This window comes from Macrobrachium nipponense, chromosome 37 (assembly GCF_015104395.2).
Source record: "Macrobrachium nipponense isolate FS-2020 chromosome 37, ASM1510439v2, whole genome shotgun sequence".
In the NCBI taxonomy this organism is placed as follows: domain Eukaryota; kingdom Metazoa; phylum Arthropoda; class Malacostraca; order Decapoda; family Palaemonidae; genus Macrobrachium; species Macrobrachium nipponense.
The window spans coordinates 20,089,525-20,104,524 of NC_061097.1; the positions used below are offsets into that span (position 1 = coordinate 20,089,525).

Genomic DNA, 15,000 nt, shown 5'->3' on the forward strand with positions numbered 1-15,000 from the left:
GTTGCCACTAACTTTTTGATGTTACAGTGAATTATATGTTGTGTTGATGTAAAGCTTTGTGACTTGGGTATTATACTGTAAAATGCAGTGATTAGTGATGAGTAGTCTTGATGAAGTGCTGTGTAGCGAGTCTTTGCTTTTGTGTAAAGCGTCCGTAATTTGTTTAATGTTCTGTTTGTGACTTTAATTTCCTTACTAGTTGTTATTAAAGTACATTTTAAGTTATAGTGAGTTGTCACTGTTTCCTGATATATTCTCCTCGTAAATCCTTACCGTAGAGAGAGATTTTTTTTTTATGTTACAATATATATATATATATATAGATACTATATATACTATACTTATAATTCCACTATCTATATGTATTTTATAAAATTATACAATATATATATATATATACATATAGATGTATTATATATATATATATATATATATATATATATATATATATATATATATGTGTGTGTTTTTTTTCTTAATTCCACAATCTTGGAAAGCAGTTAGTAGGTGTTCAATAAATTTGGCAACCAACATTGATTTCCAAATAGGGACTAATGCCTACAGCTTACAGTTTGCCTCATGCACGGGTCTGTAGGAAGCATATACTAACAACCGCAATTATTTTTCTACTGGAAAAGCTGTAAATTAACATATGATTCAGAATTTAAACTTATCACAAGAATTCCAGCCTTCTGATGGCCTAATAAATGTGAACAAACTTTTCTATTTGCGATCTAATACACATAAATGAGATCTATTTAAGCTTTCTCCCACAATCTTAATTTTTTTTTTTATGTTGAAACCTTCTCGGAAAAATGTTTGCTTTTTGCCAGAGCAACGGATGAAGTCATTTCTCTACAAAGAAAAGGTGAGGGGGGGGGGGGGGGGCGATACAACGATTGTCCATTGGTCTACAGTCAAGTTGGGTGGTGTAACGTTTAAATTAGACTGAGAAGTTTTGGTGACTTAGGTTAGGTAAGGTTAGTTGGACTAGATTAAATCAGGTTACACTAGACAGGCTGAGTATGGCCGAGTTGGGTTATACTAAACTAAGTAGGGTTAGGTTTTGCTGAGTAAAGCTTGATAGATTAGGGTTAAGCATGCTAAGACTATTTAAGAAAGGTTATAATAAACTGGGAAAGGTTAGATTGGACTAAGTAGGGTTTGGTTACGATAGACGAGGTTTTTCTGCTGTTTCATGGTTTACCAACAACCTCCTTGGGTAGTTTTAGAGGTCTACTCCACTTAGCACTCATTCTGTCAACCAGGATGATCCTTTCTAATGGTCAGTTGTAGTTGACAGTTTCCTTGAATGACTATAGTAGATTCACATCAACCGTGCAATTATGTCTAGCCCAGTCCCTTACGACGCTCCTGATTGGCTGTTGATAAGCCAGTCACAGGGCTGGAAAACTCTCAGTCTCTCTCGAGAGTTCACATAGGCAGGATGTATGTTCCACCTCTCCTGAGATATACTTTTAAAAGACGTACCCCTCAGGAGAGGTGGAACATAGACCCTACTCATGTGAACTCTCGAAGAGAGATTGAGAGTTTCCAGCCCCGTGATTGGCTTATCAACAGCCAATCAGGAGCATCGTAAGGGACTGGCCTAGACATCAAAGGTATGGTTGATGTGAATCTACAATAGCTATAATTTTTTCCTTGTATGGACACGTATAGGTGGAATCCAATGACAAGATTTGCAGCAAGCGGAAGCGAGCGTTTCAAAATGTAGCAGAGACAGTCTACATACCTTGTATTTCCACAGTATCCTCGTTGATTTTGATTCCCGCCAGCGCTCGCGATTCTGGGCGTCGTATTTCGGCTACCAGGACCAAGTACAGGTCGGCCGCGTCCAGGTGCAAACGACGGTAGTTGATGTGAAGGTTGAAGTGTACTACAAGGCGGTTCTCGGGGCCACTCCTGTTTGAAGATGATCAGCATTATTTGGCCTGATACATTGATAAGTCAGCGTTAAGAGCACAGTATTCAGAAATGCTTGAGTCAGTCAAGATGAAAATCAGTGTTTGAGATATTAAACATACTGAAAACATAAATATGAAAGAGTAAAGAAGCGTAAATCCAGGTGTATATACTCATACACAATACACAATTGTTTGAATTCAGCACGAGTGAACAGCACATGTGTTAGTATTTGCGCTTGACTGCTTAGTTTACAAGTAGGGCGCAAATACAAGCGATACCTTTCACACACAGACACACACACACACACACACAAACAAAGCATTCGGACCAATACTTAAATACAAGAAGCCATCTTTACATAAAAGGGGGAACTATGCCAAATGAAAAAAATATCTATCCCTGTAGAACGTCTGCATGACGTAAAGAAAAAAAAAAAGAAAAAGAAAAAAATGGAATCAAGTTTTCTGTACATCGTATAATCAAGGCCACCAAAAATAGATCTATATTTAGTGGTCTCGGTATTATGCTGTATGAGCCGCGTTCCATGAAACTCCCAGCCGGCCGTGGTGGCCTGTGTTGTTGCGTTGTCAGAAGCACTATCATGGCTAACTTTCTTAAATAAAATAAAAACTACTGAGACTAGAGGGCTGCAATTTGGAATATTTGACGATTGGAGAGTGGATGATCAACATACCAATATGCAGCCCTCTAGCCTCATTAGTTGTTAAGATCTGAGGGCGGACGGAAAAAGTGCGGACGGACAGACAAAGCCAGAACAATAGTTTTCTTTTACAGAAAACTAAAAACCATTTGACTATTTTGATTCTAAAATGCAAATACTCTAGCACAAACAGGCCCATTACCGTGTGCACCGTACCAAGCTAGTGCAAATTTGTACTTTTAATTGTGGAGCACGCAAATAGACAACATTTATCTAGCTGAGGTCAAATCTCTTTGCATGGCGGGGGCGAGCGGCATAATTTAGGGGCATTCGCTGCTGGAATGTCATACAAAAAAAGTGACAACGTCAAGTGACCTATCATGTCAACAGGGCCTCAGGCATTCATCAATTACTGCGTTTTCATCAGAACGGGACAATTTATTCATTCGCCTACGTTCATGGGGCACAAAGGGCCTCGCATTCCGACCCAAATTTCTCTCTCTCTCTCTCTCTCTCTCCAATTCTATGATGGAAAGAGCTGGCTGACAGCATTTGTTTTTGGTAAGAGAGGGTCGGTCTCTCTGTCTCTCTCTCTCCAATTCTACGATGGAAAGAGCTGCTGACAGCAATTGTTTTTGGTGAGAGAGGGTCGGTCTCTCTCTCTCTCTCTCTCTCTCTCTCTCTCTCTCTCTCTCCAATTCTACGATGTAAAGAGCTGGCTGGCTCCATTTATTTTATAAGAGAAGGACTCTCTCTCTCTCTCTCCAGTTCGTTTAATAAAGAGGTCTCTTATTAATACTTTTTTCTGTTTAAAAGGAGAAAATGGAAAAATTTCTCTTACTCGCCCCCCTCACATAAAATCACGGAACACGCTTCCTGCAATTTTTTTCGCAATAAGAGAAGTGAAATTTCACGACTTCTGAATCGAAACAAGATTTCTGAATCGAACCAAGACTTCTGAATCGAAACAAGTCTTTACTAGATACAAAGGAGAGGAAGTTTAAAAAGAGCGCTTATCGCTGTATTTTTTTAATAGCTTATCTTGACATCTATTTGTGAGATCGGCGTCAAATAACGAAAAATCTGTTTTAAAAAACATCAGTAACGGAAAATATGCGATATTAGTTAACATTACATTTTTTATCCCTTCATGTTTATAGGATACTTGTTCTTCACATCATTTGTCAAATCTAGCAGTCAATATGTAATTACCTTGTTAGAAATAAGTAATAATTATAAAAATATGAATGAAAAGTAGAGAGAGAGAGAATTCAGTTATTGGCTGAAATAGTACAGCACTGAAATGATAATGATAACAATGTCTAAAGAAGATCAATAATATCTACCTTTCTTTTCTACAGAATCTCCGCAGACTTTTGTAAAAGGATTCCAGCCTCTTTTCTTTATTCTTTTTTTATTTCTAAACCTCATAGAAACTCGCCATATGTAATCAATTCTTAATTATGATAAAAATCGATCAACGCTCATTAAAGAATAGAGGCAGATGCCGCCCGTTGATGAGTTTTCTATTCACAAACTTCCTCTATTCAATTGGGCGTCAATTCGACTGAAGTGAGAGATGATTCCCGAAGGACTGAGGGAGGGGGAGGGGGGAGGGTTGTTGGTTTCGGTCCTGGAGTTGTAACTTGGAAATACTAGGAGGTTTTGGTAATGGAGAACGTGCGAGTGATAAAGACAAGAGGTGATTACGGTTGCAAGTACAAAGTCCTAAAATTTGAAACTGTGCGCATTCTCGTTCGTAAACGACTGCTACTCTAATGTTTAATCAAACCTTTAAAAAAAACAACTACATAAACTACATATATAGCATGCATATATATATATATATATGCATGCATTAAGCTACAAATGTCCTTTAATATCCAATTCGCGCTACCTCGGTATTAATATATTTTCATATATGTTAACCGGAGGGGAATTTTTCAGATGAAAATAATTTCGTCTTCTCGTGAATTCGAACCAGCTGACAGAAGAGAAATCAGGACTTCAGTGCTGATTTCATCTCTGTTTGTCCGTTGGTTCGAATCCAGGAGAGGACGAAATTATCATCAACTGAAAAATTCCCCTTCGGTTAACATAAATGAAAATATAATAATTTCCGTGGTAGAGCGAATCGGATATTAAAGGACATTTGTAGCTTAAATGCATGCACATGAACGTATATATATATATATATATATATATATATATATATATATATATATATATATATATATGAATTATATTTATTCATATACATTGCAACTAAAAGAGATTTACTGTTATAACAGGATTCCATCTGATAAAGGTTGCCCATCGAAACACGAAAAACGTACAATTTCTAGCATCATATTTCAGAAACTACTGTTTCATTCTCCTTTCCTTTGAGGTAACAGCGGTTTCCTTACTATAACGCTAGATTATCTACACTCTTTCGTGTCTATATTACATATGTGTATATATAAGTATATATATATATATTCATATATATTATATTATTATATATATATATATTAATATTTTTTTTTTTTTTTTTTTTTTTTATATATATGTATATTCATAATTAAAACGCATATAAATACACCCCTGCATACAGAAAACAAAAGTGATCTCACCTGGCCAACCCGAGAACCTCAGCCCGAATGAAGACATTTTTGAACACCGAATTCCTGTAGACATTATTTAGTCTGGCTGCGTACTGTTTGGCTGTAGCCGAGTATAGGACACTGTTGGTGTCGGATAATTCCGGAGTCCACCTATCTCCGCTCTCCACCTGGAACTCTCCCCGGAAAACGTGTTCGTGGGGCAGTTCGAGTCCCAGAAACTGATCTGCAAAGAGGGAAAGCCGGAGATCGGATGAGTCGCAAGAATTTCAGATCTCAGAGATTGGTTTGAATAAGTATAAATTAACAATCAGACACTGAACCTCACGAATTGATTTGAAAGTATAGATACAATATAATTTGATTTCAATAAGTAATAATTAACAAAGACAATGAACATCAAAACTTAGTCTGAAAATATATACAATATAATGGAGAATTATTTGCTGGGGCTAGGTCGTTGATTTGAACTTATAAACAATAAGGGACATGAAATCTCCCCTTTGAGAGATAGAATAAACACGGAATATAAGATGCAGGAACTTTTTGAGTCAAAACTCGCTCTGAAAATAGAAGGTATGAAGGATGGAGAAACTTAGTTAGTGATCTGGTAACATATGAAGGAAAAAATATACCTAGATTTCTGACCCCGAAATCTTATGCTACATTTAATGGAGCAGCTCAGAAAAAGAAACCATTTTCTTTAAAAAAAAAAAAAAAAAAAAAAAAAAAAGTAAAAAATGCGTGAAAGTTTCTTCAGCACAATCGAGTTTTTCGTATGAGCCGCGGCCCATGAAGCTTTCAGCCACGGACCTGTGGTGGCCTTCCCTATACCGTTAGTAGATGCACGATTCTGGTTAACTTTAACCTAAAATAATATAAATAACTACTGCGGCTCGAGGGCTGCAATTTGGTATGTTTGATGACTGGAGGGTGGATGATCAACATTCCAATTTGCAGCCCTCTAGCCTCAGGAGATATTAAGAACTAAGGGTGGACAGAGAAATTGTGGACGGACAGACAAAACCATATCAATAGTTTTCTTTTACAGAACACTAAAAATAGAAAAATATAATATTGATAAAAAGTACACTTACGACGAATGAGATGCAAACACTTATAAAACCCAAAATTCTTCTTTTTAACATAAACTCATCTGGAGAGACGGAAAAAAAGGCGAAGAATGAGGTGCAAGAACTTATTATAGCCTCCTAAATTGTTATAAAGATATGTAACAAAAATTAAGATAGGCCTGCATTGAGTTAAAATAAATGAAGAATAAACCCCTATAACCATTCCTAAAAAAAAGAAAATTGTTCGCTCAATAGATAAAAAGATGAAACTATCCAAGATTTGTCTCAAAATATAAAAATTATCGTTTTAAAACAATATTACTCGGATTCCTAGAACCCCGCTTGTTCTCAAAACAGATGAAGGGAATCAGATATTCATCTGAAAATACACGAAGAAATAGATGAAGATACCATTATATCTATATTCATCTGAAAATACACGAAGACTCCTATATACCTATCTGAAAATAGATGAAGACACCTATATATATCTATCTGGAAAAAGGCGAAGAAACATATATTTATCTGAAAATAGACGATGACTCCTATATATGTATCTGAAAATAGGTGAAAATACCTATATATCTATCTGAAAATAGGGGAAAATACCTATATATCTATCTGGAAATAAAAGATGACTTCTATATATCTATCTGAAAATAGGTGAAAATACCTATATATCTATCTGAAAATAGGTGACTATATATCTATCTGAAAATAAAAGATGACTCCTGTATATCTATCTGAAAATAGGTGATGACACCTAAATATCTATCTGTAAATGGCTGAAAAGACCGAGATATTCAAGGGAAATTGATGAAGAAACCTGGATATTTATATGAAAATAGATTAAGAGATCCTGATATTTGCAAGTAAATATACGTATACCTATTGTTTTTCAGAAGAAGTGAACCAGTGTTATTTATCTGAAAATAGACGAAGAGACCAAAACATCTAATCGAATATAGATGTATGTTAATTATTTTAAAGATGAGGAGACAAATCTTTTTCTAAATAGATAATGAGACATAATTATCTGAAAGCAGGTAAAGAAACTGATGAAGAAGTTTAGATACTGACCGGCAATTTATCTGAAAATATGTAAAGAGACCTAGATATCTACCTGAAATTGATGAAGATACCAAGATATTTATCTGAAATTAGATAAAAGACTTAATACTTATACGAGAACAGCTGAAGACACCGTCATTATTTATCTGTAATCATAAAGAAAGAATGATAAACAAGAACTTAAAGGCATAAAATGATTCTGCAAAAAAAAAAAAAAAAAAAATAATATGGAGGTACAGGGAGTAAAAAAAATCTCAAAGTTTGTTTTAAAAAACGTAGAGATAATTTGTATATTAATATCAAATGTCTAGAGAAAAAATGATAAACTGTCCTGAAAAGAAATAAAATAAGGGAACTATGGAAACTTTCAGAAACTATTATAAAACGAATACAAAATATGGAATTAAGAAGCACATAATGCAGAATGTATGAAGTACGCTGACCTGACAATTTTTACCTCGAGATGAATAAATACAAAGTAATACGAGACCAAAGATTCATGAACATCCAACAACAATGATTTTAAGAAAATAATTAAGACAAAGAATATCTAAGGTATTTCATCTCCGTTTTTCATTTACAGCTCCACCAGCAAAATTCGTAACATTACTTTTTGGTTATTACGTGCTGCTCTAGGAGCAAGAGCCCGTGCTGACATAAGGCCAGCTAAATTTAAAACAACAATACGTGTGGTCTTATATGTATTGCAATAATAATCAAATGTCCGAAATTTTATCTTTCTCTCGTGATTCCCTATAATTTTTGTATGCGATTTTTATTGAATAAATTTAAATTCGTAGGGAAACGACTGAAGAAATGTTCCTTGTGGATTACGTCAAATTCTGTCCTTTGTGAAACAAAAAAAGTTGTCAAACTTAAAAAGCATGTATCTATAATCATATTTTTTTTAGTGGAGACTGTTTCCCTGGATACACGAACTTTAAACTATTTATCATTAAATTCTGTGAACGGAAACTACAAAACAATCTAACTATTACAAAAACTGATCCAGAGATAACCGAAGTGAAATAACAACTGAGTCTGCCTACTCTTTTTTTTTTTACCTGACTGCAGATAATTTTTATTTTTCTTTGCTACCAAAAGAAATCACAATCAAAGAGTTGAAGACCTTGAAATACACAAACACACAAGAAAGAAAACTATTGTGCCGGCTTTGTCTATCCGTCCGCACTTTTTCCTGTCCTAACCATTTTTTTCTTTATCCGCCCTCAGATCTTAAAAACTTCTGGCACTAGAGGGCTGGAAATTCTTCTGCTGATAAACCACCTTCAAATCATCAAACATACCAAATTGCAGGCCTCTAGCCTCAGTAGTATTGATTCTATTTAAGGTTAAAGTTATCCAAAATCGTGCGTCTGGCAAACGGTATAGGCCAGGTCAACACCAGGAGGTCGTGGTTAAAGTTTCATAAGCCGCGGCTCATCCAACATTATACTAAGAACACCGAAAGATAGATACCTTTTCGTTGGACTCGATTGTGCTGGAGAAACATCGACACATTTTTTACTTGTATTTTTTGCTGGATTTCATCTCGTCAATTTCCTAAATTTTAAACTAATAACTTCTCATTTTACCTGGGCGACGGGTTCTACTCTGTCCTGTCTAGCTTGAAAATAATTTACTGATAGGAATGATATCCTGGAGCCAACATGAAATGTCAACCGACAACAAACATTAAGAATAAAATCCATAAGTAAATGAAAACAGAGAAAATTGCTTACAAAAAAATTTATTTATAAAATTCACGCTACATATTCTACATACTAGTCAAATATGAAAAAGGTGAGCAATATAATAAAAGATAAACCTATCTCGTTATTACCAAGCATATTGATGAATAATTAGCAGCGTTTTAAAGTCACTGGAGCGATAAAAAATGCCATTATTTTTCAGTATATCAAAGAATAACCCCTCATTTATTTTATAATTCTATTAATATTCAATCCTTCAGTGTACGCTTTCGTAAGCTGAGAATAACGTAACATGAAAGATCATATATTGGCTATCGCATGAAAGCGATCGCAATATATTTTCTCAATTGTAGATTATCGCTTAACCTGGGACCAAATACCCAAAAGAAGGCTGGGTAAAGTAAGTATGCCTTAGTTTTACAATTAACAGCTCTCCTAGGGCTGCCCGAAGGATTAGACATTTTGACGTGGCTGGGAACGATTAAGTTACTGAGCAGCGGGACCTACAGCTTATTGTGGGATCCGAACCACATCGAGAAAGGAATTTCTATCACCAGAAATAAATTCCTCTGATTCCGCGCTGGAAGAGTGGGGAATCGAGAAGGCTAGGTACTTCTTGCAATGTACGTTGATGGCGAACTGTAAGTGGTACTAGGGGTGTTCTTTCGAACCGAGCCGCTTTTCATCTCGTGTTTTTAATCTCTTTCCGCTCAGCTGTCCAGCTTCTTTCAAAATATAAAGCACCTCAGCGGTGTGGTTGGTAGGGTATTAGCGTCTCACCTCGGTGGTCGCGGGTTCGATTCTCGGCCATTCCATTGAGGAGTGAGAGATGTGTATTTCTGGTGATAGAAGTTCACTCTCGACGTGGTTCGGAAGTCACGTAAAGGCGTTGGTCCCGTTGCTGAATAACCGCTGGTTCCATGCAACGTAAAAGCACCATACGAACAAACAAACAAACAAACAAATCTTTCAAAACACCTGGCTTCAAGTTTTCCTTGGACCAGCCCCCGTCAGAGAGGCCTGTTTAAACAGGGCAACATGATCGAACAGACAGTGGGTAGAATCGGATAGGGGGTTGAAATAGGGTAGACATTGTTAGGGATTGAATTGAATTGAACATAAGAATTTAGGTCAAAGGCCAAGCAGTAGGACCTACGAACCCATTCACCGCTGAAACGGAAACTGACAGTAAAAGGTAATTGAATTGAACATTGAATTTCAGGCCAAAGGCCTAGCACTGGGACCTGTGAGGTCACTCAGGGCTGAAACGGAAATTGGCAATAAAAGGGTTTGAAAGGTGTAACACGAGGAAAACCTCGCAGTTGCACTATGAATCAATTGTTAGGAAAGGGTGGAAAGTAAGAAGGAAGAATGAGCATATGAAAGGAGGTACAGTAAAAGGAATGAAAAGGGTTTGTTACAAAGAACCTTAAGTAATGCCTACAGTGCAGCGCATGAGGTGCACTGATGACACTATCCCCGTAGAAGGGAGTAGATTTACCGAATACGAGAACTGGGTCTAGTCCACGGAGAAGCCCGTAAGTGACATTAAACGTGTGTAGGGGTTGGAGAGGCTGGTGTAGACCTCTGGTTACTTGGTCCACAGGGCGCTTCATTTATCTCCAGGTCCCATGCTGCTTGTACGGTCCCTATGTAGATTAGTCAAAGGCTCTAAGGATATGCAGATTTTTCTTTCAGCAACGATGAAATGTATCAACTGAAAGTCATACTTGAATCTACCCTATTTCAGGATTGTTTTTCAGCTACTTCGTATAAACAGTGTAAAGACAATCTCTGGGGTTGGACCGTTTTTAATCTATTTTGCATTGCAAAAGATAACGGACTATATATCCTTAAGATACTAACTTATGCAGGTTTACTTAACACGTAAAATATGCCTAAGCAACGTACATACAGGTGTCAGTTCTAAGTTAGGAGAGTTTTAAAATTCTCCAGGCATAAAAGATATGCAAATTACCTAGTCTCAATATTATCAACCTCCTTTGTCTCTAATTTATGTAGGCCTAATTACCATTTGCTGGTATTCATATATTCTTGGTCTGAATCATTTCCAATCTTCCTAGGCCTAATTATTCCTTAAAACTTCACAACACAAAATCAATCTGGCTAATTAGCACGCTCGGTTTAATTTGCTTACTATACACGATTGCATCTGTGAGCCTAATTAACATACTGTGAAAGGAAAGGAACTGATCTGTATTTCTACGGACAATAATCGTTCCATACTGTTTTTCACTACCCGGCGGTGACACAACGTAGATCAATACATGCATAAGGAAGTGAATAAAAACAATTGTATTATACTGAAGCTGAAATATCTATGCGCATGAATATAAATACCAAATAGAAGAATATAACAGTAATGATGCAATGAAGAAATGATAACCAGAGAGAGAGAGAGAGAGAGAGAGAGAGAGAGAGAGAGAGAGAGAGAGAGAGAGAGAGAGAGAGAAATGCGAAACAGCTTGGTAGTGACGAATCAACCACGGGAACTTCGGCAGTTTGAAAGTGAAAATGGCATTTAAGTCAATAAAGCCGCCAAAATTGAAAACTCGTGTGGACCCAGCGGGAAAAATGGTGCTCGTTAATTGGCGATAAAATCAACATCATAAAAAAAGAGGGGCAAAACAAAGAATACAGCTGCATAAGAAAATACATTTTTCCCCTTGAATCGTCGCATATAGTAGGTCGGTCTTCAATAACCTGGACTGACTGAATATAATTAGTCCTATTACATAAAACATGAAGCTAAAAAGATAAAAAAAACATCATCCGGTTCCTGACTAATTAAAGAGATCAATCTAACTCAGTTTCAGTTTCAATATACAGTAGTATATCATTTCTGACGAGAACGAACAATAAAAAAGATAAAAAAGTTTAAACGATTATTTTACACTGTTCTCACAGTACAAGGAAATTGGGACGAGAGAGAGAGAGAGAGAGAGATAGTGGAGGGGTGGATAGGGGTTGCTGGGTTTGGGGGAGGGGGAGGGGGTAGGACTGACGAAGGCATCGAAGGAGGAGGAGGAACGAGGAAGAAGGAAGAAAGGGGGATGATAATGGCGGTCACATCGGCAGAACAGAAGAATCCGAATAAATGCGATTAAAAGGGAGCAATAACACGCTCAGCTAATGGGCGGCATTATGTAAGCTAATAGCGTTTGGTGCTGGTAGCCTTTAAAAAACCCGGAGACGAGCGGAAGGAATAGACGGAGCCGAGGCTGCAGCAGCCATAATATGTAGTTCTCGTAGTGCCAGCGTCAAGAGCAGTGGCGGAAATGAGAGATAAAGGAGGAGAATGAAAGGGAAATACGGATAGACGCATAATGCGCTTTCTACAGGAGGAGACAATGCATGAAGTCCTGGGGCAAGACGACGCGACGCTCTACAAGAGGGCACAGGGGCAGGAGGGCGCACCGTAGGTATTGTGCCCATGTAGAAGGACACTGTTCAAGAGTTCCTGAAGGTAGGAGGGCACCGCATGCTGTGCTCGGGGTTTTGGGGTAGAGGTCGTGAGTGAGGTTGGAAGCACCGTATGCCAGGTCCTATGGGTAGTCAAAGCACAGTACCACAGGTCATGACGGTGGTAAAAGTACCACAGGACATGAGGGTAGCAAAAGCACATTACCACAGGTCATGAGAGAGGGTGGCAGAAACACCGTACCAGAGGTCATGAGCGTAGTAGGAGAACCGTACCACAGGTCATGATGGTAGCAAAAACACCGTACCACCACAGGTTATGAGGGTGGTATAAGCACAGTATTACCACAGGTCATGAGAGTGGCAGAAGCACCATACCACGGGTCATGAGGGTAGAAGGGCACAGCAGGAGAGACCATGAGGGTCGAAGTGCATCGTGTACAAAGTCCTGCCGTTGAAGGGTATACCGCGTAGACGAGGTGGTGTAGGGGCAAAAGCAAGAGTGTGGGTGCCACAGCGTAGAAAGAGATGAAAACATCGCTGGGCGACGAAGTCGAAGTTTCATCCGTCTTACTACTTGAGTGGAAAAGAAAGGGCTCCCAACTAATGCGGATTATAACAAAGGCTGTTGCACAGGAAGGAGGGAAAGGAGAGGGGGAGGTGGAAGAGGAGAGAGAGAGAGAGAGAGAGAGAGAGAGAGAGATTGGCGAGTTAAAGATGTGAGGTCGAAGCGATATTACTTTGTTGAAAGGCAAAAGCGTAGAACTTTATATATATTTTGTATGGGTATATATGTACGCATTCTATGGATTGATACATGTATGCATGTGCTCTGGAAGTAGTTACATGTATGCATGTGTTCTGGAAGTAGTTACTTAGGATGTGCGGCTATGTATAATTGAACATGTGTATACACACAATGTATCAGTGGTAGTTTAACTAATATTAATTGTCAAAACTAATTGTTTAACTTTCATACTTCCACACACACACATTATATATATATATATATATATATATATATATATATATATATATATATATATATATAGTGAGTGTGTGTGTGTACAGTCACGCCTGCATGTGTATATAAGTTTAAAACACTCAATTAGTTTTACTGTGTCTGAGTTTTGACCATGAATATCATTTATCCATTGTCATAGCTTATATACACATACATACACACACAAATATTATATATATATGTGTATATACATATGTATATATATTATGTGTGTGTGTTTTTGTGTAAGTAAAGATCTCTTAGCTGCATAGTGGGCACTATTCCACCCTGCGTGGCATTTAAAAACATTTTGCAAGTCTGAGTAAGATGAACCCGGACGAAAGGGTTTTACAACGAGCGTTAAAAGCTTGAAAGCTTAATCAAAGGACCTTTATTTCCTATGCCTTTGTGAGGATATGCAACATGATTGCCTCCATGCATTGCCAACAAAGAGTTGGGTCCACATTTTACCTTTCGTCAAATGCGGCAAAATAGACGGCTCTTTATTGAATAAAAAAAGAAAAGAACGGAACTTATAAAGGTTTTTGAGAACTGGAGTATTTTCGAAAGTCAAATGACACACCTCTGACGATTAGTTTTGATGTATTTTTTATTAATACGATAAAGAATTCGCTTCATCTCATAATTAGGCATAATTGACGAGGTCACGACTTTGGTTGAATTGTAATATATGTAGCCACAGCACAGTAGAGCAATATTAATTGTTTTCTTTAATGCCAGATTCAAATTTTAATGTTTACATTTTCCCAGGCCTATTAACTCCTGTAAAGGATGCAGGGAGGTGGCGCTATTTTTTTTTGCTTCCTTCTATGTATGTGTGTGTGTGTGTGTGTGTGTGTGTGTGTGTGTGTGTGTGTGTGTATTTGTGCGTGTATAAATTGATTTGGATGTATGTGATTTGATACTCTTGGTGAGCGTCGGCTGAAATCTGGCAAAGATTAAATTTTCGTCGTCAAAGCAAGCTCACTCATCATGCGCTATTGCCATATATTAATACAACAGAATTCCTAGTCCTCGTGAAGAAAAATGGCAATAATGTATTGTTGTCGTGTAACCAAACCAATCGCCTGGCTTCTTAATATTTTAAATGACATAGGCTGAGGTATATACTTTTACCATATGCTCTGAGTTACGCGTTTAAATACCATTTTCCTTCTTTGGTCTTTTCATGTTATAGTTTTATCATCATTATCTGTTCCCTTGTCTTTATGTTTCAGGTTATTATTCTCTTATTGCGCGTTTCTTTTTGTTTGATCGATCAACATGGTGCTGACATGATTTCTCTACCACTAAGTCATGTTTTTGCTTCTAGAGAGAGAGAGAGAGAGAGAGAGAGAGAGAGAGAGAGAGAGAGAGAGAGAGAGAGAGAGAGAGAGAGAGAGAGAGATTTATATGAAGAGAACCGATTTTTCAAAGGAAAATTTATCTTCGTTAATTCCTACCAAGTTAGGAAAATATTCTTCACTGAAAATTAACCCTGACCTACTTT

General features: G+C 37.3%; 1 protein-coding gene across 8 annotated transcripts in view; it reads right to left on the reverse strand.

Moving 5' to 3' along the window:
• Positions 1-15,000, reverse strand: part of LOC135209062 (atrial natriuretic peptide-converting enzyme-like) — a 1,031,477-nt gene that overhangs the window by 87,419 nt on the left and 929,058 nt on the right. For all 8 annotated transcript variants that reach the window (XM_064241632.1, XM_064241636.1, XM_064241635.1 and 5 more), the window contains 2 exons: positions 5,203-5,416; positions 1,754-1,923 (listed from right to left, as the gene is read on the reverse strand). In XM_064241632.1, the coding sequence (XP_064097702.1) occupies positions 1,754-1,923; positions 5,203-5,416 (384 nt within the window). The remainder of the gene's footprint in view (positions 1-1,753; positions 1,924-5,202; positions 5,417-15,000) is intronic.